This window comes from Pygoscelis adeliae, unplaced genomic scaffold (genome assembly GCF_000699105.1).
Source record: "Pygoscelis adeliae isolate BGI_AS28 unplaced genomic scaffold, ASM69910v1 Scaffold117, whole genome shotgun sequence".
Taxonomy (NCBI): Eukaryota; Metazoa; Chordata; class Aves; order Sphenisciformes; family Spheniscidae; genus Pygoscelis; species Pygoscelis adeliae.
The window spans coordinates 3,183,230-3,206,989 of NW_008825270.1; the positions used below are offsets into that span (position 1 = coordinate 3,183,230).

General features: G+C 37.8%; 1 protein-coding gene across 1 annotated transcript in view; it reads left to right on the forward strand.

The window, feature by feature from the left end:
• EXT2 (exostosin glycosyltransferase 2) overlaps positions 1-23,760 on the forward strand; it is an 80,908-nt gene that overhangs the window by 23,504 nt on the left and 33,644 nt on the right. The window contains 1 exon segment of the mRNA XM_009329688.1: positions 13,618-13,749. Within this exon segment, the coding sequence (XP_009327963.1) occupies positions 13,618-13,749 (132 nt within the window).

The window sequence follows — 23,760 nt, forward strand, 5'->3', positions numbered from 1 at the left end:
TTTTAGATAATCACAACCTCTTGTCTTTTCAGCCTGTGTGGACAATTAAAAGCTAAAAAGGAATGTAAATTCAGTTTAAAAAAACGTGGATAGAAAACATGTAGTTTGCAATGTTTGTTCCCACAGTTGGAATACCTGGACAAGCTATTGTGGTTTTTCTGGTGTATGTCCCATGTGCCTGAGCCCTGACCTGAAGAAAAGTTCAGACTCTGGGTCAAACAGAGCTGAAGACACATGCATAAATCAATGACTTGTTTTAGTGCCACGTTAAAACAACATGAGTGGCTGGCTTTTCTGACCCCTCCTCCCTTTCATTTAATGTGCTTCTTTGGCTCTTCTTTAAAGAGGGCTCTGTAGAGTAATTTCAGCTCTTATCAGCTTGCTGACAGCTATATGAGCCTTTCTGCTGGCTCCAGGCAATCGCTGTCGGCGTGTGAAACATCCCTTTCTTACAGTGAAACAGTCCTGGATAGAGTTAAAGCAAACGAGTGGTGGAGTTTTCCTGTGGGTGGTGCAGCTCACATAAGAGATGGGATTTAGTTCTTGTTAGCCAGTTAAACAAAACTTCATTTCGATATCTGGACACTGGAAGCTCTTTGAGCATAGTTAGATGTTTACAAGTCCTTTTAATGAGAATATTCAACTTCCAGCTGCAGTTCTTTCCTGGACAGGGGACAGCTTCTGTCTTGGAGTTCTTTAGACTCATCATTATCAAATTTAAATGAACTTTCATCTGTCTGCCATTTGTAGCATTTTAAGGAGTACGATTGGAGAAGCTAACCCTGCTTTAATCCTCCCAGAGTGCTTCAGTGGAGCTCCGGGTCCCCCATAAATGTCAGGCCTGGACAATTTGCCATCTTATCAGATGCAGTGAAGTTAGTTCCAGCCCTCTCACCCCTCCCCCAGAGGAAAGATTTGTTGCTGCAAACAGCAAAGGAAAGAGAAAACTTTTTCCTGGCTTACTGCCAGGATCACCAGGGGAGTTGTAGAATCCTTGGCATTTATATATGAGACTTTCATTGCTCCCCCTCCCCTCTTCATTTGTTGCAGAGAGTATCCTTATCCTAGATTTTTTTTTCCTGTTGTCTGTCCTGTCCTGTTGCTTTCCAGAATGAAAACTGTTTTCATGCTTGTGGTATTGCAGAGTGGTCTTTGTGGCGTCTCTGAGAGAGAGCTCAGAGATTTGAGAGCAGTCGGCACCTCAGTGAATAGTTTTTGTAGGATGCAGTTGTGCTGCCTTTGTGTCTAGGTTTGCAGCCTCTAAACAACAAAAGGTTAAACTTCAACTGTAAGAGGGAAATTATACTATTTTAAGACAATATTATTTTTTGGTTTTTAAGGTTAGATTTTAAGAGTCTGTATTTTAAGAGTCTGTATGTTGTTGCAAAGTGGACTTTTCGTACTTACCCTTTGCAGATTGCTATACACAGCTTGGATAGACTACAGATAAACCCAGATGATCCAAAAATTGGAAAGGCATGTACTTCTTTTAGAAAGAATATTTGAAAATATTCTGTCATGCACATGAAGCAGTTAGCTGCAGATAAATGGATGATTAAGCATCTCTCCTGCTGTTCTACTCATTCTTTGTTACTCTGTGCTCTCCCTCTGCTGTTTCTTAGTCTGTACCACATTACATTTCTTTATCAAATTCACTTGCTCCACTTACCCCTTAATTACTGAAAGTGTTACAACTTTAGCATTTACCTATATAGTATAAATACACTGCATTGTTGTAGTGATTTGCATGTGACTATATTAAGTAGTAGTAGTAAATACACTTTGGTCTTGTATCCATTTTACTGATGAGTAGATAGAGGCGAAAATAACTTGTACAAGGTCAAATCATAATATTAGTAATGGAATTTAAGAGTCCTGGATCCTGTTTTAATGACTAAATCAAATGTATGTTACAACACAGTAGGAACACTTGGCTTTTAAGTTACAAAGGTTTTACGTGTTCTATAGAAACAATCTGCTATCAGATAATCTTTAGATGGCTTTTCCTTTAATCTTTGTAAATTGTGCAGATATATCTAACAGTTTCTTAGATGCCTGTATATAGGAAAATTACGTATTTTTGTTACAAATGGAAAAGTGGGCTGTGCTAGGAATATACTGTAATGCCCTTTGGCTTGCAAATGGTGTAACTTGTGTCTGGGGGTTGGCTCCTTCATTTCTCCTCTGCTCCTTATTTTTTTTCTTTTTTTTTTAATTTTTCCATTAGCTGACAATTTTGAATGTTTTTTAGAAATGAAAATGGCACGTGGCATTAGTTGTCTTTGAATACATATTCTATCCTGATGGCTTAAATCTGTACAGATGCTCTGGAGAGGAGGATTATAGAGGGCGTGCACATTCCAAGATACTAATAGTGAGTAGGGAATCATAGATAGAAGTTGTTAGATTACGGTTAAGCTTAAGAAATACGGTTTCCTGCAATCGGACTCAGCTGGTAATGGAATTCTGGTCCCAGGGGGTCCACAGAATACTTCATCTCGGTTCCCCCACACAGCACAGTCTACCATAAAATGCTTCCCAACACTGTAGCAAACAAAAGCAAAAAATATCAATGGTGCCTGTTGAGGCATTGAGAAAAACTTTCCTGATCCTGAATCCATTAACCAACTGTCTGAAATGCTTCAGTAAGCTAGCACCACCAAGCCCAGGCTCTGCATTCTTCCTCTCACCACTTGTTTTGTTTCTGATCTGTTGCTACCTGTGTTTAGTAGCCAGTGCTTCAGGGAATATCCTGAGATGTGAGTTCCATCTATTGCAGAGGCCGTGTTATATGTATCGAGGGGAGAGGGAAAACAATTCCTCACGTTTTTAATTGTTCAAGTGAAGCAAAAGATTAAACAGAATAAATATGCAAATGCTGGTCAGTGGTGTACTTTCCATCTTTTTTGGGGTAGCAAGGAATCTGTAACAAGCTTTAATGTTTATCTTTGAGATTACTTCTCTTTTTTACAAAATTTGGCTTCATGCAGTAAAGAATATTCCTCTTTAGCATGCTATTTCAGATGTTTGCCAAGAAGAAATAAATAACACTTGTTGATGTCTATCAATTTCTTTGTCCATGTAAAATTATTTTCAATCCTGTTCCATTGCAGTGTGACCACCACATAGTATTATCACAACCAGCAATGATTAATCACCTTATCTATTTCATCAGACAGCCATACAGCCATGCACAGTTTGAGTCATGAAGGATGAGGTATTTTTACATAGCTTCAGCTAAGATCAGTTATTTTTAAGGTGTGGAGGGAAAAATCGGCACCATGTCCTAAACTGATTTTTTCCCACAGATACGGAAAAAAAACCCATGACTGCCAGTCCTTCAGCTTTTGTCTTTATGGAAGTCAGTAAGATACATCTGTACACAAGCAATGCTGGCAGTAATGTCAGTGGTTAAAATTGTCCAATGTTGAGAACTGTGTGTATGGCGGTATGTGTATGTTTATGCTTATATAAAATAGAACTATATAGCTTACAGGAAACTGAGCAAAACATGTCTTCATCAAAAGGGCAAGTTCTTCCTGGTATAGAGCTTAAGCTCTGAAATTGAGGTATGTGCTGATTTTTTGACCGCTATAATATGGTGGTAACCCTACCTAGATTTTTTTTTTCTTGCTTTAAAAAGCTGTCCTTTCATGTGTGTGATTGGCACTGGGCTTGCTTTGTGTTTAGCTTCTCTAATCAAGGGAATTTAAGCTTCTATTCTCCCAGCATTAGTACAGCAGTCATGGGAAATCTCAAACAAGACAGATCTTGTTGCAGCAGTTGACACAAATAAAAGCAGTTGTGCTTTTATTTATTTATTTTTGATGCTGGATGCTGATTAAAAGTTTCCAAGCATCCTTTAGCCATGTTACAAAGCCAACCAGCAGAGAGCAGGGCAGCTGCTGAGGAGGGGAGATGCTGGTGGACATAGGACAAGATCACAGTGGGAAGCATCAGTGTGTGTAACTCAAAAAGCTGGGAAAGGTGTAAACAGATCCCCAATTTATCTGTAGAGTGGGCTCTCCAAACACTATTTTATTGGCGAGTGGCTCCTGCTTTACTAACCTCTAACCTCTGCAATACTCAGAGGTGCTGCCCACCAGCCAGCCTTGTCTTTGAACCCCCCTTGGCTCCTGCCACCTCAAAGGCTTGCAGTCAGATTCCTGTGTTTTGCTTGGGACCTCACCTCTCAGCAGGATGCCTGCAGCAGGGAAAACCGATCTACCCTGAGAACATAGACATATTTGAAGGCAATACCCCTGGGACTAGAAACCTATTGCTTTCAGTTTCAGGAGCTGTCCATCATTTGTCAAGAAATGTGGCTGAAACGTCCCCCCACCCCCCAACTTGTGGTCATATAGTAGTTGAATGTTCCCTGCAATTACATACACATATTTGTTTTCCATTATTTTCTGGACTGCTGTTGAGTCAAGGATAGCGTAAGTCTCGCTCACTGTAGGTCTGGTTTAATGTGGTTAACAGGGAGTGTGCAAAGGTCAAACTTATCATAAAAAGGATGATACAGATCCAGGTAATTTTGACTACTCCTCAGGTTAGGTGTGCCTGCCCCTTCACAGTAACAACCTGGTGAAATTGGAGTAATTAGGGAGCCCAAGTGTCTTTACATTGTTATCAATGATGATTATGTAGATATGACTGTCTGGAAGCCAGAGTAGGATCTATATTACTCTCTTACAGCTGTGTTATTTCTTTGGTGTCAACACATGTCATTTGCCTGTGAATAGGAAGACAGAACTGAAAGCTCTTTGGGAGCAGAGGGAATTCAGTAAATGGCGGCCATTTTTACAGTACATGTGTTTAAAGCTCTGAGTGCTTAATGAAACTTTGCTTTTTTTCCCATCCTGCTCCTTTCTTTGCTGGCACTGTCTCCCTGCTTTTCGACAGTATTCCCAGCCACAGCTGAGAGCAGGGTGGTTCCTTGCTGCTCGTAGTGCCGATACCTATTTGTTGGCTCCATAACTGAAATGTATTTTGGCAGTGGATTTGTAGGGTGCCAGGGCAGTAAGTCAGGTTTCCTGGCTGGTGCAGTGTTGCCTTCTGGAACAGAGTTGTGAAGTTGACATACTCATTAATCAAAGAAGCAAGTTTGAGGTGCGGAAATATATGGAGGGAGGGGAGAATGCCAGTGCTAAGTGGCATTTTTATCTGTTCAAGTCTTGCGCTCTTGTTATTTTTAAAACTAAGTTACTATCACTAGGATGAGAAATAGCAGAAATCTGTATTTTAGGGGTCAAAATAATGCAGGATTTCAAAACCATATAAAATGTTACTATTTCATGAGAGAGAATGAGAACTATTCTGTTAAAAATAGCTCCTTCTGTGTCATATATTTGAGCCAGATTTTAAGCAGAACAAGGCTCTTGATCATAACAGAAGATGAAAACTTTACAAAAAACTCAAACAAAAACAAAATAACACCCCAAAACAAACAAAAAAACCCCAAACCCCCACAAATTATCTGAAAGTATGACAGCAAGACTCAAAATGTTAACTTTAACGGCGGGTATGTTTCAAAGAACCATTCTCCTATATCCGTAGTATGTGTTGTTGTATGTATGGATTAATATAATTGATATAAGTGATTCTTTTCAAAGCGCCGAAGAGGAGAATCTGAGGAAGACTGCAGCGTAAGAAGCTTAAGATTAATATCTGAGCTTGCACTAACATTTTCCTTTACCCTTAGCTCTTACGAGTCAGCGCTTGTCAAGTAGTTTACAGCAATAAAACTGAGAGCCAGTAGAAGTGAGTTACTCCCAAGTGGCTGGTATCTGAAGAGTAAGACTAGCATTTTGAACTCTGACCTCTGTCCCCTTATGAATCAGTAGCTTCAAAAAGAAAAAGAAAAAAAGAAATTTGGATAGTGGAAAGATTTAGTTTTCATTCTCTGTTGTATCTGAAGTAGGCAAATGTGCTTGCTTCATGGCTGAAGTTACTACAGTGGAGAATATTGAGCCAGGTGATTACATCCACCTACTGCTTTACTTTTGAAGAGATATTTTTTGAGACTGAATTACAATAAAAAACAGCACCACAAAATGTCTATCTAGAATCTCTTTCTTAAAATGTAGGACTGTAATGATAAAAATTATTGTTTTGCTTGCTTATCCTGCAGAAGGGTCTTGTAATTAAGGAATATTTCTCTTTAGGCCACTCATATAAGTTGTATAAGTTAAATAGATGAATATTTTCAGGGCTTTACTTGGGAATCATGCATAGCTCAGAAACAAGAGTTGAAAGATGGAATGAAAATTCAGAAACAATATTAAAAGAACGTTGTCGTGTTCCATTAGAAGCAAATCTTAGCTAACCTGGAAGCAACTGTATGTGCCCTGCATTGTTCTACTGCTCATTCATCTTTTCCCTTTCTGGAGAAACTTCTGGTTTGAGCTTTGGGAAAACGGAATTACGGATTAGTCTTTATCTGAAGTGATCAGACACCCCCAAAAGTGCAATTCCTTGCTACCCCCATTTTTTAGCCTTAAGTGGCATGCTGATGTTATGAGCACTCTTTATACAATGCCTACACTACTGCTTTTCTTGGATAGGTCCGTGTTGACAAATAGACGCCACACAAACAGCTTACGTCAAATTTGAAAAGTGCTTTTAATCTGATCTTCTATAAAACATTAAAATAATTCAGAAAGCTTTTCAGTTTCAGGCAAGTTAGCATGATTTTACCAGTATTGCATTGATTTAATGGATTAACTCTTAAAATTCCTATATAGTAGTCTGTGTATGGGGACAAGAATTTAATTTTTACTTTCAGATTGCCATTTCTAAAGAGGTTACCTCCTGTTTTGGGTAATTGTACTGGTAACGCAAAAGTGAGCCAACTTTTCAGAGCATGGCTCTTATGTTTTTCCCATAGCCTGAAACACATGAATTATTCTTGAAAAATGTACCCTACATTCTTGTTTGTTCTCATTTCAAATCTTCGTGCCTCTCCAGGGAAAATGAGAGTGCCCTCAGATCATTTTCGAAGCTAGGGCTTTAAGGGAAAGAAGGATCATGGCCCACAGCTGGTCACTTACTCTGTCCTCTCATGCTCCCTTAATAAGAGGAGAACGGATTGTTCAGGAGGTATTGTAAGGTACCAGAGCTCTAAATTTCTCTCTGAATGACCCATTTTTTTTTCCACTGATCACAGAGGGAAGATTGAGCCAGCCAGCTTTAGGTGTGTTGAACTTGATTGTGTGATATTGCTAAGGGTCCTAAACCAAATAAACATTTTTTTTTTAACCCAAATTCTTATCACTTTCTAGAAACAACAAATTACTGTCTAATTCTTAATAGTATAAAGTCTTCTGAGGGTTTCTCATAAGCCTGTGTAAAGAAACAAAGATGGCACTGGTTTTAGCTGACCCAGCTGGTATCATCTTTGCTAAAGAACTGCATACTAAAAGTGATATGTGTGGTCAACAAGGAAGTTGTTGGAACAGGGAACCAGCTGTAGAAACAGTAAGGCAGTCCAGAAAGAGGGGGCAGATTACAATTCATAGGCAGAAAAATGTGGGAATTTGGGGTTATAGGGTCCTCAGTCTGAACCTAAAATTTGTCTTGGGAAACTTTTTATAAAATGCTTGTTCCTCCAAAAGAGGAACTTACGCCCTCTCTTCAGTCCCATTTTACCTTGGGGCGGGGGGGGCAATAGGGGGCTTGAGAGGTCAAGCTTGCTATCTGATTATTATATATTATCAGCTATCCTCATATGCATCTTTAGTATGGGGCAAATATATAATAATTCAGTTTATCTTGAACCTCAGTAGCCTATCTAATCCTGCTGCACAGTGGAAAGAGGTTATGGGGAGGTTGCCTGTGACCAATTATAGTAGCTTGCTTGATGGGCAATAACTTGTTAGGTCTCAATAACTTAAAAAACATTTGATTTATATAATGGTATCACATGTAACTTAAGAGCCTGAAGGTCTTAGTGGACGAACTTCCATGCCCAGAGCTGTTAGATACACAGCAGAGCTGTAGGTATTTCTTGTAATATCTTTTATATCTCTGCTGAAGGCACACATTTTAGCAAAGGGTTGCCACAGTCAGTTACTTTGGTAGCATTGCTTAGCTAAATATTAGTTTTATTAGTTTAAGGTTTCTTTTTACAACTAATGAGAGGATAAAGTTAACTTTTTTTCTGTTCTTCTATCCATCCCAAAATTTGAAAGGTCTAGAATGGTTAAGTCTCACAACATCTCTGTGAAGTGAATATTACACATACTGCTGAGAGGCTGAAGTAGAAGCAGGAAATAAAATGAATGTCAAACATTTATCTGTAAATAAGTAACAGAACCAGGATTAAAAGTAAGATCACCAAGCTTCCAGGCCAGCGCTGCTGCAGCAGCTAGGCCACGCTCTTTTCTTCGGCCAGACTTCCCTAACCCAGCTGGTCAGGGAGTAAAAACCAGGAACACCAAGAGCCATCGAGAAGGAAAAGCATTTAAGTAGAGTCACCCCAGCCAGTGTGAAAATGGTTATATTTCAAGGCCTCATAAACCTCTTCAAGGCATTTTAGAAACACTGAACTCCTGCAGTGGGGCAAAATCTTACAGCATCATGGCGCCTGGCCTAGAAGCTGAGAGAAGTGGTGGTTTATGGGCAGTTAACTTTTACTACTCTTTAGCAAATCTTGGTTTTTTCCCCTTTTGCTAACTTTACCAACTCCACCAAATTACAGGCTGTGAAAAAACAGGAGGCTAGAAAGTTCTTTTCATGGACTGTTTTCCCCTTGATCTAAATGTTACAGAAAGTATTCTTTTCCTTGCCTCATGCCCAGTGTTTTTCTTTTCACAAACTAATCAAAAGATTTACATTGATCTGTCTTGCACTCTACACCGGAGCACCATTAGTGGCATTAACACTAGAACTTATAAACATTATTATGAATGGTCTTTGTAACCTGATGCTATGCTGGCTTGTAAAGAGCTTATAAAGAGATGCTAGGCCCCCAAGTGTGTTTATTTCTTAGGAAAATAACACCTTACCTAAATAAATGTTACTTTCTGTGAGTAGGCTACCCTATTGCTCTGTGCTGCTGCCTGTTGTCTCCTATGAAAACAACTGCAAATGCTTCTGTCCCAAGCTCTTGCCTGTACCAGTATGTGCTGAATATTGTCAGTTTAGTTTCTTTGTAGTCCACCTGAACAAAATCCTGGAACTGAAAACAAGTGGAATTGAACTTTTGGTTTGGATGCTTGCTTACTTGGTTGAAGGAATGCAAAATTTCCCATACCATCTACAGTTTTGAGGAAGAAAACTACAAAAAGTTTCTAAACTTTTTCTTCTGTCCTACAGATATTGCTAGTGTTCCTCAAAGTGTGCATATGTATTTGTAGGGATAAATTAATACCTCTACATTATATTAAGCAATTTTAGCCTTTACAGAAAGTGGTGGGTTTTTCTGCCTGATCTAATGAGGATGCGGCAGTTGAAATGGGTGTGGAGGAAGGAAGAGAAACAACTTAGAGCTATCTGTGGGCATGCCCATGTTTGTGACCTTGGTCTGCAGAGCTTACCTCTTGGAAAGAGGGGAGAGTTTGGTCTTCAATTCCTTCAGTCTTTGGCTTTCATGGTGAGGCTGTCTTGGCTTTGTAAAATTTTCTGTGGAAATTGAATTCAGGCAAATTAATTTCATGGGGAATCTATTGTATTATAAGAGATTCCAGTCAATTCCAACCCATTGGGCAACCCAATAATATCATGTATTTCTCATTGTCAGTCAAGTCACTCAGTACTCTACATTTGACTCTTCCACACATTGGTAAAACTGTTTTAGAAAATAATGCTTTTCTGTCTTTCATCTTGGATCTATCCTAGATTTTCTATTTATCTAGAAATTTAGAAGGGGAAGAGAAGCTGTGTTTCTTAAATACCTGTTTGCAATTGCTGGTAAGCCATATACCCAGAACAAGATCCCATAGGTTAACATATGTTCATCTCTGTCGTTTTGGCAGTTATACAAAGTACATGTTTGATCTTTATTTACAATTTAGATTGCCCGTGACCTAAGCAATATTTAGTTGTATAGAAAGTTAGCATTCTCTACAAGTCTGTGGTCCACATAGTTTGTTTCCTTAGAAAATTCTGAAACCTCATCAAGCAGACTACTAGAGTACTAGAAATTAGTTTCAGTTCGAGTTGAAAGGAATGGTAGCTTGACCATATCATAGTTGTAGACTGTGTATAATCAATGCTATGTGGAAGACAAGATCTGTAATTATGGATCATTTATTTCAAGATCCTGAAAGGCTTTCAGGTAGCTCTAATTAGTATGTTATAATTGCAATACCTTACAAACATTAACGGATGTATTAAAGCTACTCTTGAGTATATAACAGTATAAGTATGTATATACATATAAAACTCTCGAGTATTGTCATCTGAATTCATAGATATGGAAAAGAGAAATGGACAGCTCAGAAAAACTATGTAAGAATACTAAGAAAGTTGGCATAAGAGTCAGGAACAGATCTCTGTCTCTTTTTTTTCTCGTCGTTGTTGTTTCTCTCTCCTGTATCCCAAACAAGTTCATGAGATTTTTATCCCTCCCAGTATGTGTTTGTTACATTCCAACATAAGCTTTTCAACCACACCAAGTAGAGCAGAAAATACATTTCAAATCGGCATACATCTTCCCAACAGAAAACTTTCCCAAATTGTTTAGTAACTTAGCATGCTGAGCAGCAGACACTAGCAAGCCATGTTAATCAGTTCTGCTTTATAAAAGCAAACAAGGTGGCGAGGAAGTAATGAGACCCTGAAACATCTGTTTGGAGACTTCAAATCCCCTTAGAAGGTTTTGAGTTCTGCCTTAAAGAAACACAACTCCAAAAAATTACAACCAACTGTGGGAACACTTTCTAGCTCTTCACAAAAAATTAATTACATAAATATTAGTCTATAAAAAGTAAATGCCCTCTGCACTCTTCTCCAGTTTTGCTGCTGGTATAAAGGTGTAATCTTGCCTGACATTGCAAACATTCTTTCAGCAAAGAGAAGCTAGATCAGATCCATCCTAGTTCTGCCGAAGGAGGAAAAACAGCTTTGATTGTTATGAAGCTAGATAATCATAGATATTACAGTATTAATAAACAATCTTAGAGTTAGAACAGTATAGGAATGTTGTCATTTAATAACAATGAAAAACATGGTCCTGTGTGTATTTCACACAATTAGTAGCCACTTAATTGCTTTATAAAGTTATATGTTAAAAGGCTACATAAAATAATTTCTCCTTCCTACTTAGTGCTCCTTATAGCAGTGGTTCTAAACTGTTATTTAATGTGAAAATGAAATTTGAAATCTGTGTTCTTGCTCTTGTTTACTTAGGATACTTTAATAGAGAGGTTCACTGTTCTCGTCCATTTTAATTCTTAATCTACTTCTGTTTTGTTTTTTTTTTAAACCAGTTGCTGCTGAGTTCTGGATAATACATTTTTCTTAAGAAATGGGGCATAAGGGAAGGAATACTTAAGTCTTTGCTTAGCATATAGTGTTTGCTTTATTTAGTGTCTTTTTGGTATGTTAGGAAGGCAGACATTATTTATTCTTACCTGTTTATATAATTCTTCTGCTTTTACAGTTGGATGTAATATTCATTTTGTTCTATGTTCTTGGTAATTGGCCTGTTATCCAGCTGTTAAGTCCTACCAGGGAGAGAAATAAGAAGAGGGAAGTGATTCCGTTCTAGAGTGAAATTGCTTTGCACTCTTTCTGAATGACAAGCTCCAGAGAAGTGTAATTTTTGGACATACTTATCAGTCTCCTTAATAAAATTTTGAAATACTCTGAAGTAGTAAGGCTTATGGTTGTTAATGTTTTCTCACAATAAAAGTAGTGCTCCAGAGAGTACTTGTCTCGTTCCTAGTTTCCTAGTTTGCTTTTTTAATGGTAACATGGATTTTTTAAATCTTAAATATTTAACAGAACTATTCTGAACAACCTGTTTTACAAACTACCCACAAACTAGAGTTTTAGGGCCAGTGTTTCGGCAATAGGTCTTTAGTTCTGAATCACATAGCTTACACTTAGAGTGAAGTACAGGGTAGCATATGCATGAACATGTGCAAGTTTGCTTGTGAATTTACATTTTCCCTACTTGTAATCTTTCCTGTACACTGTTATTTAGCCTAGGAATGCTCCAGCACAAAGTGTACATGTAGGAATCACTCTTTGTCTTCTGTTAAAAAGTAATGACCTGCAGAGTGAGACACGCTGGCAACAACAGCTAAATGAGAGTTCTTTTTGGTTCATCTTAAAGTCTGTACCTCCAAAAGCTTGGTATTCCTTCAATAACTTAATATTCTAAATTATATTATTTAATATTCTCATAGCACGTGATTAAAACCAGCCTGTCTGTAGAGCCTTTTTGCTGTTTAAGGAATCCATGGCAAGAGCAAAATAGCACTTGGCCAAATTTGTATGTTGTCTTCAGTTGTATTCTGGCTCTGGAAGCTTCTTAAGACTTTTTTTTATAATTGGAAGCTTTTGTTTTAACTGTTCTACAACCTAGATGCAAACGCATACTCTTATAGTTGATACTGAACCACAGGGAGACTGCAAGTTAAATTACCTTCTGGACACTTCAAGGTGCTGGAGTTTCCTGAAGAAAAATCAGGTTGAAAAAAATTCACATTTCTTGGGCCAAAACTCTTGAACTACATTTATTGGCAAAACGTGTTTCCTTCTGGGTTGGATGGGGTCCTACAGAATCATTTGATGGTTCTAGGCATTTAAAAAGTATGTTTATGTCTCTAACAGAGAATCAGATAAGCCAACATTTTCATTTCCAAAACCCTGCATTTCTTCCAGCATTTTTGTCTTACATAGAAACTGGGACAAGATTAAAACTTGCCATACAGGACCTTAGCTTGAAAACGACTCATCTGTGAAATTCAGTGCATCCGTGTATAAGAAAATCACATGCTTCACTTCAGCAGTTTTACACTGCCTGTGTTGTAAATTAGGCTAGATTAATGATTGTAACAAATTGGCATAGGCATGTACTTTTATGTAAAAATCTTACTATTTACTTGTATAAATAATATTTGTTTTTTGGAAGACTTGGGAAGGTATTAGTTTGGTAGAGTTCATGAGTACTGAAATTCTCTAGCTGATCAGCTGTCTCTAATATTGATGTTAAAAGGTGACTTTTAAGTTCCACCTTTTAGGCTGCATGCTTTTATTTGGCTATTTAGCTGCACTGTGGATTCCTCTGCCTTGGAAAAACTGAGTATAACAGCAATTTCTTCTGTTCTATGGTCAAACTGCTTTTGACATTTTTCAAGAGGAAAACGTGATAGAAGCGTGAAAGTAACTGATTCCTTCGAGTATTCTCATTCTATTTTATCACTTGCAAAGTAATGCTGCTGCTTCTTTTTATTGGCTGTAAATCCTGTTTTTTGGGGGGGTGGGGTTGAGTTTGAAGCCTTCAGGCTCTATGGAAATATCCTAGCTACAATAAACATGCTTCCTAATTTAATTTCCACTTGACTTGTAGACTGCATGGAGCAGATTGTGCATGGCAAGCTAAAATTTATTATTAAGCACTGGATCTGTGCAATGTGAAAGTGAACTTCATTCTCTTTACAGGCAAGGTGGTTTTGGGAAGCATATTTTCGATCGATGAAAGCAATTGCTCTTGCTACTCTTCAGATTATCAATGATAGAATTTACCCATATGCTGCCATTTCTTATGAAGAATGGAATGATCCCCCAGCTGTGGTAAGTAAATTTGTTTGATTCACTCATAAAACAAATTGTGGGTTTGTTTTTTTTTTCTCATGTAAAAGGTATGTGCTATGAAACTTGGTAATAATTCTGTGTGTGTGTTTGTGTGTATGTGTGTTGTGTTGGTAACTTGCATAGATGAAGCTAATATATTTTATGACAACTGGCAAAATAACTAGCAGTTCATTTTATGTCCTGGCAGTGAAATGCGAACTTTTAACTTTTGCTGGTGCATGCGCTAAATTGCTTGCTTGTTCATATATTTATTTATTTTGCATGCATGCGTACACACACACTTCTTTAGTTCTGTTGAATTTAGTGCTATTAAAAATGAGTAACTGCAGTGGAAGTAGTCGGTGGAATTACTGAAGATCTTAAACAATCTGCAAGGCTCTTTCATGTAATTCTGATGAAATTATTCCTATGCCTACAATTTTCTCCATGTTGTTTCTACATAATTTCTCATATACAGAAACTGATGATCAAAGTTTTGCTGTGTTTTTTTTTTTATTAAAAAAAAAGTTTCACCGGTTGAACCCACCTCTGTTAAGAAGAAACACTGGAGTATTAATTGACCTTCTGCACCAAGCAGCTGGTTCTGATTTTTTACTATATAAAAGCCTGCAGATGATTTTCACTCATAATCAGTTAATTTTCTCTGTGTCAAAATATAAAAAATAGTTTTGTTTTACTAATAAAACCAAACCTGTTAACTGTCTCACTTTATGATGGTTTAGAGAGAGTTTCTCTGAAAGCTGGGTAGGAGTACTCAGGAGTAGAGTGTGTTTTACTTTAAACGCTTCAGGCCGATCGAGTGTGAACAGTTGCTGACAAAGAGTTAGAAGCTCATTGCTGTGTTTCAGAACATGATTTTCCATTGCCTAGCCAAAGGCATTAGTAATCTACTGTTGTCATTGCCTAGAGAGCAAACGTGACACTTGTCAATATTTAAGGAAGAAATTAAGCTGCACAAGAAGTCAGTACGTACTCTGCAAGAAGGGGATCAGAACATCTTAACGCTTTCAGATTATGCTAGCAAAACAAGCACCTTGAAACACCTAGTAAAATGAAGAAAATGGCTTTAGGATTACTCAGGCTTTAAAGGGGACACAAAACCATCTCCTGGGTTCTCTCCTATACTGGCAACCCATCTATTTCTGGGGAAGCTAATCTTACTCTGAGCAACAAGCAGGCTCCTTTTTTTTTTCTTTTTTTTTTTAATATAAACTTGGAAAAAATATTTGTATTAGTCATTCAACCTAGAGGTTCTTAAGCAGAAGGTTTATGACCACAGACACGGCAACATACAGAACAGAACTCTGAAACTGTGGAGGAACACGTAACAGCAGTCCCGCGCTAGGGCAGTACAAGGAGTAGGCAGGAATGTTGTATCGATGTGCAATTGCAAAGAAAAGTTAGAAGGCTGACTGCAATTAGACGGGCTGGAATTTGTCCAGGACATCGGAGTTAACACCTCGTATCATGCCTCTCTCATGCCACGAATGGTCAGTTCCTTGGTGGTTTTATGTCTCAGTTGAAAGAATCTGATGTTTATCCTAGTCTATGAAAATTGCTTAGTATGTGCATGAATTCATTTCTTGCTTCGATATGAAACAGAAATATCATTAAAAGTTCCTTTATGGGCTGTGTAAGCTCCATATTAGCCAGCAACACAGAGTGCTTGTGACCCTTTCTCAGAGGGTCAAAGAAAATAGAATTCAGATCGGGAATTGTTCAAGAGCAGTTAAATTTGTAGAACAGCAGTACACAATCCTGTGATATCTTTAACTGGGGATTTTGATAGCTACTCTGAGCATGTATGAAAATTTCCTTCCATGAGGCTCTTTTTTCTTTTTTTTTTAATTTTATTTTTTAAGCCAGCTAATACTGTTTGGTTTTGACCCTTGTTCTTTCATTCAAAGCAAATAACTGGAGCCTTCTCCAGTGTATCTTTGACATTATTAATTTTTTTTTCTGTGAATATATTTTATCTCTTTGAGGTGAGAGAATATTACAGTTGTGGTCTATAGGGGAGCATGTTTTTCAGGACTCAGCTGATTTCTAACTTCAGACAATTTAGAAGGTGATGATACATACAGTATCTGCTACTAAATTTAATAAGTCAATAATTTAATTTTAGTGTTGGTTTTTTTTTTTTAAATAATTGTGCTAGTTGGAATTCCACAGTTGGTATCTTACTTGTCAAGGGAACGATGATCCACTTGAGCCTGAGTGTTTCTCATCTAAGCTGGTGCCTAATGTCCACTCATAGCACTGTTACAATTTCTAGTAAGCCTGGATGAAACACTGTAGTTGGAAGGCAGAAATGTATGTACATTTGAGGTAGCAGAAGATGGCAACTGTATCCTCTAACTGATAAGAAGACAAAATAACTAAAGATGACTTGAATGTGTTCCTCATTTGCAAGAAAATTGCCATATTCTTTAAATAAACTCCAAGACTGAAACATTTAAAGCAAATTATTTCAGGTTGGCCCCAGAGCCAGGATATAGGTAACTGGTAAAATGAAGCACCTGTGAGTTAACATTAATACCACAGTGAAATGTGTGAGTAACTGGGTGTCATAAATTCTTATGTTACTGGCCAGAGCTGTACCTCCAGAACTTGCCATGTGTATTCTGTCTTCAAACTCGGATGGCTCAGCATCCAGTTCCTCTAGCTCTGCTTGTTGTTCCTTGTGATGTTGTGGCCAGTAAGGGTTAAATGCAGTGCGCTTCTATATGCTCTTGTTCCCCTTATGCAGTTTAGATAAGAATGTGGAGTTGCAGAAAGAGTATGTAGAAGCTGTAGGCAGATTAATGGAGGGTGCAGAGGTGCAATCACCATTTTAAGGCGGGGGGCTTACTGAAATTAGCCAGCGACTTCTTTAATCAGTACAAGGCTGTTAATAAAGCTCAGATTCCCGTGCTCTGAGTAGTGAGGTTTTGAAAATGAGAGCATGGATTTGCCTATGGAATATTTATACAGAAAAGGCCAGCTTTAATGGGTTTATGAGCTTGCTTGCTAGGACAAATACACCTTTCTAACAGAAAGAAGAGCTTGCTGTCTGTGCAAGATCGTCACGCAGAGGAGAATCCTTAGCTAGAGAGAATCCTTGGCCGTGGTTGCTTACCTGCCTGTCTCCTTGGTTTAAGTTTTTTTTTTCTTTGTGTGCTTATAGGGGTTAATTTTGCTTAATATGTCACTAGGATCCTGCAAAGTAACAGAAAAACAGAGCTTGGTAAAATGTCCTGGTTGTTAATTGCTTTGCTGCTCAATTGTTACAACTGCTTCAGGTGTAAAATAAAGCGGTAAAAACACTATTTCTACTTTGACAATTAGGGTAGCTCATAACTCTCCAAGGTGCACATTTTGCTCTGCATTTTGTTGAGCTATTGCAGCCTCAGGAGTTTGTTTCCAGTTTTAAGATTCATCATCTAATTTCAGTCTATTTCCTATTATTTCATGTAGTACTGCCTTTTATTGTTTTGATTATAGTACAGTAGAATTGAATCTATTTTGAGTTAGCAAACATTTAACAGATTACAGCCTATAAGAGTGCTAGATAAAAGAGATTTTTAGGAGCCTCAAATATTCGATTAAATAAGTTTGTAGCAACACCACCTACGAAGAGAAAGCTGCATTTTTCACAAAAGGCTGCCTCAAGTTTGATGTCACTTGCAAAGTAGGACCAGTAGGGACTTGTGGCTATTTTCTGAAGATCTTCTCTTTCCTTTATTTTGAACTCTGATACTTCAAATTAGGAATTAGGACATATCTGCAAACATAATAATGATTATTCTCTTTTCAGCAAAATTACATTGATGTTTGTATCTGAGGGGATGGCTATTATCTTGGACAGTCAGCATGAAAGTGATATTCACGCATTTAAAATCAGTGAGGCATGCTTATGGCTAGATCTGCATATAGATAAGCTTTATTCCTGTTCCCCAGATATTCCTCAAGTCTCAACACAAAGAAACACCTTGTGTTGAGTCTGTAATTTCCCAAACATTTTAAACCACTATAAGCAGGTACTGTTGCCAAAAGAGGCAGCTCTGCACTCTTATACGGTTGGACTATTTCTCTCTCTGTGTGCTACCTTCTTTTTGAACTTTCTAATTCACTTGTGGTGAATTAACTGAAATAATTTTCCTCATGTAAAACTTACCCAGCAAAAGGGGAAAAAAAAGGGGGGGGGGAGGGGAGAGCAAGGGAGGGACCGGGTGGCTGGAAGGCTGCTTTTTTTGGCGTTAGTTTGGCTTATATTGGCTCAAATATTAGTGAGACTGTTGCCTGAGTATCTTCACCACAGTGTGGATGCAGCAGCAGTGCAGGAGGGAATATAAGGTACACAGAAGATAAATGCATATGCAGTTAACTCCATACTTAGTACATTACATGGAGGAAGTGATCCAAGAGTTTTGTGTGTTTGTATGGGTTGACTGAAGACTGTTGGCCTTTTCTAAAGAAAAAAACCCCACATTATAAAGTGGTTTATTTTCCTACTTGTCCACTATCCTGTTGAGGAAGTGGAAAACTAGTAGCATATAACATGTTAATATGTTATGGAATAGTACTTTCAATAAAAATGCACTGCAAGATATTTCTTCCTTTTAATGAAGAGGGGCAAATGATGTTTTGGGGGCCTGAAATTCATTCCTGGACCACTTGAGTCCTTTGTGTCTCAGACTGCCTTTTGCTGCAAGCATGAGAGTTTAATGCCTTTTGTATTTCTTGGCCAGCCATTATCCATTAGGCAGGGGCAATCAGTTACGTTCAAGTAAGCCAGAAAATGACCGCTTCTGCAGTGTGCATTCTGATGGTTACCAGTTTGGGCTGGATTAGCACTAATGACCGAGGTTTGAGATGTGATCTGTTATCTTCAATTAAGTACTTTGTTATGCTCTAATAGAGGTAAATTACTTTCTCACTTGTGCTTCTTTGTAGATTATTTAAATTCTTCTCTTACTTTGCCTCATGCCTTGCTAACATATACGGGTTTCTGAAAAATGAGTAAGACAGGGTTTTTCCAGATTTCTTTAGTTACTTTTGTTGAAATTCTTTCAAGCCTGTTTATAATGTAGACCTATAAAACATTAGAGTTTTTTTTGTCAGGGGCTGCTTTTGAGCTTTGACCTTGGATGATACAGACCATAGTTTAATAATCACTTGAGGATATCACTATGCCGAACAATAAACATACCAGATTTCATTTCTCCCAGTGAGGCAGAAAACAGCACCATCATTTGGTTTAAACTAAAATAGCCAAATTAACTTAGTGCAAAAAGTGCCATTCATTTAGCAAAGCTTAAGTAGGATGTTCATTTACAGAATACTTTGTGGGCTTCTGCCAATTACCAGGCAGTTGACACTTGTTAAACAATTAAACTATTTCTAAGCTCTTTGACTAGTATTTTACAGCCCTCAGTCTCCAGATAATGCCACTGTTTGTAATTCCATCCTAGTACCATGCCTCATCTTCAAAGTGTTAAGCAAATATTAACATATGCTTTTTTATTTACCTGTAAATGAGAACAAGCTAGTACTTTTCTGGACAATGCACATCTGGAATTTTTTCCATTGAGCAATATTAGTTTCTGTTCCTGCTGTATTTCCAGCTACCTTGTGTGATGGTTTGAATCAGCTGGGTGAAATTTTGCTTTATTTACCATGTTAGAAGATAGATATTCTTTCTTATACTAAATAAATTTCAGTTTATCGATGTTTTTCCAGTGTTGATATTATGGACAAGTTGAGTATACCACATGTACTCAGCTATAAATATTGATATTTTTGTGTGTGAAACATGATTTAACAGTTGGTTATTTAACTTACCTGCCCAGAGTTTAGGATTCTTCTCTTACACAATGATAACCTCACAGTTTTTCTATGTTGTGTGGCTAGTATCTAGTGTGTGGGTTTATTTCCATTGTAAATTATATCCTTTGAGGCATGACCAACAAATTTTTGGATTTCGTTGACAGAATCGGAAACTGGATTTCATATATTTCGCTTGAATGACATTTTAGTTCTTAAGACTACACCTAACCGTTTAACACTGATGAGTTTTATTTTCTCTGAGACCTTTTTGCTTTGTCTTTAGCTTAGAAGTAGACACATAAACATACAAGTGAGAGACATGTTTTTTAATCTTAGCAAAGCTGGTTTTGAGATGCACCCAAAGGAACTGCACAATTTTGCTGGCCAAAGGTGAGGGTCTCGTTGTTGTTCTCACCTTGTTTGTTGCACTGCCTGGTGCCTCCTGTGGCTTCATAACTGTGCAGCTTTATTTTATGTAATGGGAGTCATTAACTTTAAAAAAAAAAAAAAAGGGACTTTGTTGCTTTGGATTCCACAAGTCATCTTTTTAGTACTCCTTGTCTTTCTCCGGCTTTGATAGCATGAAAGGCACGTTAAGCAATTTAGATTATGTCATACCCTGGGTTTTTTGGGTCAGGAGCTGCTACGCTGACTTACATCAGGGGGAAAAAAAAACAACCCAGAAAAACATGAATCCTTTTCCTGGTTCTCTTTCCAGTTGTTTGAATATTCTTATTAAGGTTATAATGTTATAATATTCTTATTATTCTTATCCTTACAGAAGAGTGGCAATAAAATTGATGGAGGGATTCCAAAAAGCATAAGTATTATGGCAACTGTAAATATGAACTCAGTTCTTGATAATTCTCCTCTTTTCACTGCAAATCTATTCCTTTGACACATTATTGAAATTAAGGGGTTGAAGAGATGAGCCTGAAGCTGAGTTTTTATATCAAAGAATGTTCAGCCAATAGATTCTGTCAGAAGGGCTCAGACAGCTGATCAGATTTAAGCAGCTAAACAAAAAAAAGATGCTCAATAACTTAGTGTTATAGTTACGTGATGTATTTTGGCAATCAAAATTCATGATTCATGACAGTATCAGATTTCATCACTCAAGAAGGAATAGGTAGAAACGCCTGTGTGTCATGTGGCTAAAATGTTTCTGAGGAAGGTTTATAATCTTCATCAAAACATGAAATGGTGGCCACTGCAACTTGGCTTGTGATTCTGCAGAGTGTAAGCACAGTGGTTGGCTCTGGAGAAGTAGAGAGGGTTAATTCCCTTGGTTTTGCCCTATGACCACTTGAGTATGGGAAGCATGATGAAATACTTTCTCAAAGTATTCAATAGAAACTTATCATGAATAATTGGAGCAAAATAGAATAAATCAAAGCTTTTTTTTGGTCTGGTAATTCATAATTGAAACCACATTGAGGTTAGACTGATATTCAGAACAACCCAGCTGAAAAAGGCACACCCACAGAAGCAGGGGATATATATCCCTGCTTTGCTTAGATGTGTAGAAGAACTGCTTAGCTACTGTTTAAGTTCAACACGCTGTTGTCCTTACCTCTGTCCTTTTAAAAGTCAGTAAGTTGTTGTTAAAACTTTGTGGTTTCACTAATATGTTGGTTACCACAAGCACTGAGTTTACTTGTTGAAAATAAAATACACAGGGAGGAAAGCCCGCTGTCTTGTTCATGGGAGCAGTGAAATTTTATTCTTCTAAAGTGCTGTTGCTGAGTTTTCCCACTAAATGATAGCTGGGCAGTTCTTGACTCTCTTCTATAATGTAGGACATCTTACACAGTCTTGTTTTCCTAGAGACCATTCTGAGATGCAGTTTGTAATGTGTCTGCAGTGTCTTTCTTCAAGTCTCTTTCAATGGTACTCAGTGCACACCCAAATCAGAAGTTTTGGGGTAGGACCCTGTCTTGGTTATGCCTGGTATTTTGCCAATACCTTTGAGGCTTTGTAGCATTTATAATGATTGGCCAGTTCTCAGTCCAGTTGTGTTCATTGATGTCCTGAAGCTCCCGTCTATCTCACTTCTGTATCTTCCTAAGAATGGTCTGTTTAAAACTTCTCTGCTGTCTTGAACCTGAGGACTCCACATCAAGTCCAACCTTAAGCATCCCACATAATGAGAATTCAACTCCCTTGATACCTTGTCCTTAATGTATTAACTTTTCCTAAAATAGAATCAAGTTGTTTTTAATAATCAAGAGGGAGAGCAATATTTGATGTATCTATAGTAAAGGAAGGTGCCTTATTTCTAAGGCATGATTATACATGAACACTTGTGGAAAGCATGCACAGGACAGCTGCAGCAGTCTGAATCCTTCCCTGTATACATACCCATTCCTGAATTCTCCTCTCTCCCCAGCTTCAGACTATCCCTAAGTTCTCACTGTTATTCAGGTCGCACTACTTTGGCTTTTCATGTGAACTGCAAAGAGCTGTCAGACAACTGAGATTGCAAGACCTAAGTGACATGAGATTGCTCTTAGGAAACTGGCATTTGAACTTGATCCTTTTTGCCCATAAAAATGATTCACAGCAAACAACCTATTAATCTTAGATTAATTATCCTGGCTCCTCTAATGATATTAGCTGGGAGGGCAAGAGTGAAGGGTTGTCTTATCCATAGCAGAGTGTCAGCACTTTGTCAAAGAAAGGTGATGGATGATCAATCCACTGTTGCTGTTTGCTCTTCTCTCTGAGAGTGAAAGTTCCTGTGAATTTCCATCAAGAATGTTAATAAAGATAGGACTGGAGCAAATGTTCCTTCACCACTTGGTTTCTTGAGCAGTGACTGGGAGAACCCATCCCTATGTCATTATCCATTTCATGCTTTGCTGCCATAATGGAGATTTAATTAGGTTGCTGTTGAATTAATTGCCTGTATGGTTTGCTTTTCCCAAGCAGAAATCTGGAAGACTTTAGCAAATTATGGAGGCTTGAATTTGCCCGATTTCCTGCAGAAAGTGGGGTCAATAGGTCTCAGACTGTAGACACACTCTTCAGGCAGGCAGCAGGGGGTTGGCTTTTAATGGCACTTGAGAGATGCTTAATTGCCTTTTTGAAATGTTTTTCTCAAATGAGAGGCTTGGTTCTCCCATCCATTAGTGAGTGTCTACAGGATTTTCCCTCCCTCCATCATCCTTTAGTAGATGCACGAGCAAAACCACCTCAAAAGTTGCCTTATTTTTCCTAAGTTATAACTAGCAGGGGAGAATTTTCATGCCTTTCTGAAAGTAGTAAAAGTTGGAATTTGTCATGTACCTAAAACTTAGGTTTTTAAGAGAAAACATGATAATTTTTTAGGCACATATGCATGTGCTTGCACACGTACATTTGTATTTTTTTCTGTAAGTACTTAAAATAGTCTTAGATGATAGAAAAGGAATAATCCTTTTCCAAGGATATTATAGCAAGTAATTTGTTAGGAAATGCTGTGGCCAGAGAGAAAAAGTTGCTGGATAAACTTCAAGTGGGAGCCATTTATTTAGGTGGCAATACTCACCCATAAGTAGTAAATACAGCATTGTCCATATGATTACTCTACCAGTTATTTCTTCTCGTAGGGCAGAAATGTAAGATTTTCTTGGCATTCTACTGAGTATGATATTAAACGTCTGCTTCAAGTATTAATGAAAAGAGGTTTCTGAAAGTTGTTTTAAGAAACTGCTCAACATTACAAGGGTCATTTGGGTAATAGCAGTCTTGGGGTGGGGGTTGTGTGGAAGCGAGTCTGTAAAGCTTTAATGAGATGGATTATGTTCTGGTAACCTTTGGATTGTGATTTGCTGTAGGAATTATTGAAGCTGGAGCAAAATTGGAGGACTGTCCCCATCTGCCACCAGTCGTCTTATATATATTTTTCCTAATTTTACAAAAGCTTTAATTTTAGAAAATGTAATAATCTGAAAGCAGATTTGTCTCTGCACATATCAGTTGCTAAACTAATGGATATATATTTTCTGAATTACTGAGTGTAGTCCTCTGCTATCACAGGTAGCCATGTCCCTTTCATGAACTGAAGTTCCATATTATGCTGTTACTATTTCTACATCATCCTATTACTCCTGTTGGGTAAAAACTAGAACTCCATACTTTCCATTAGGAACCTCACAAACAGTTTATGCTGAGTGCTACTTGTACCAGACTTGATAAAGT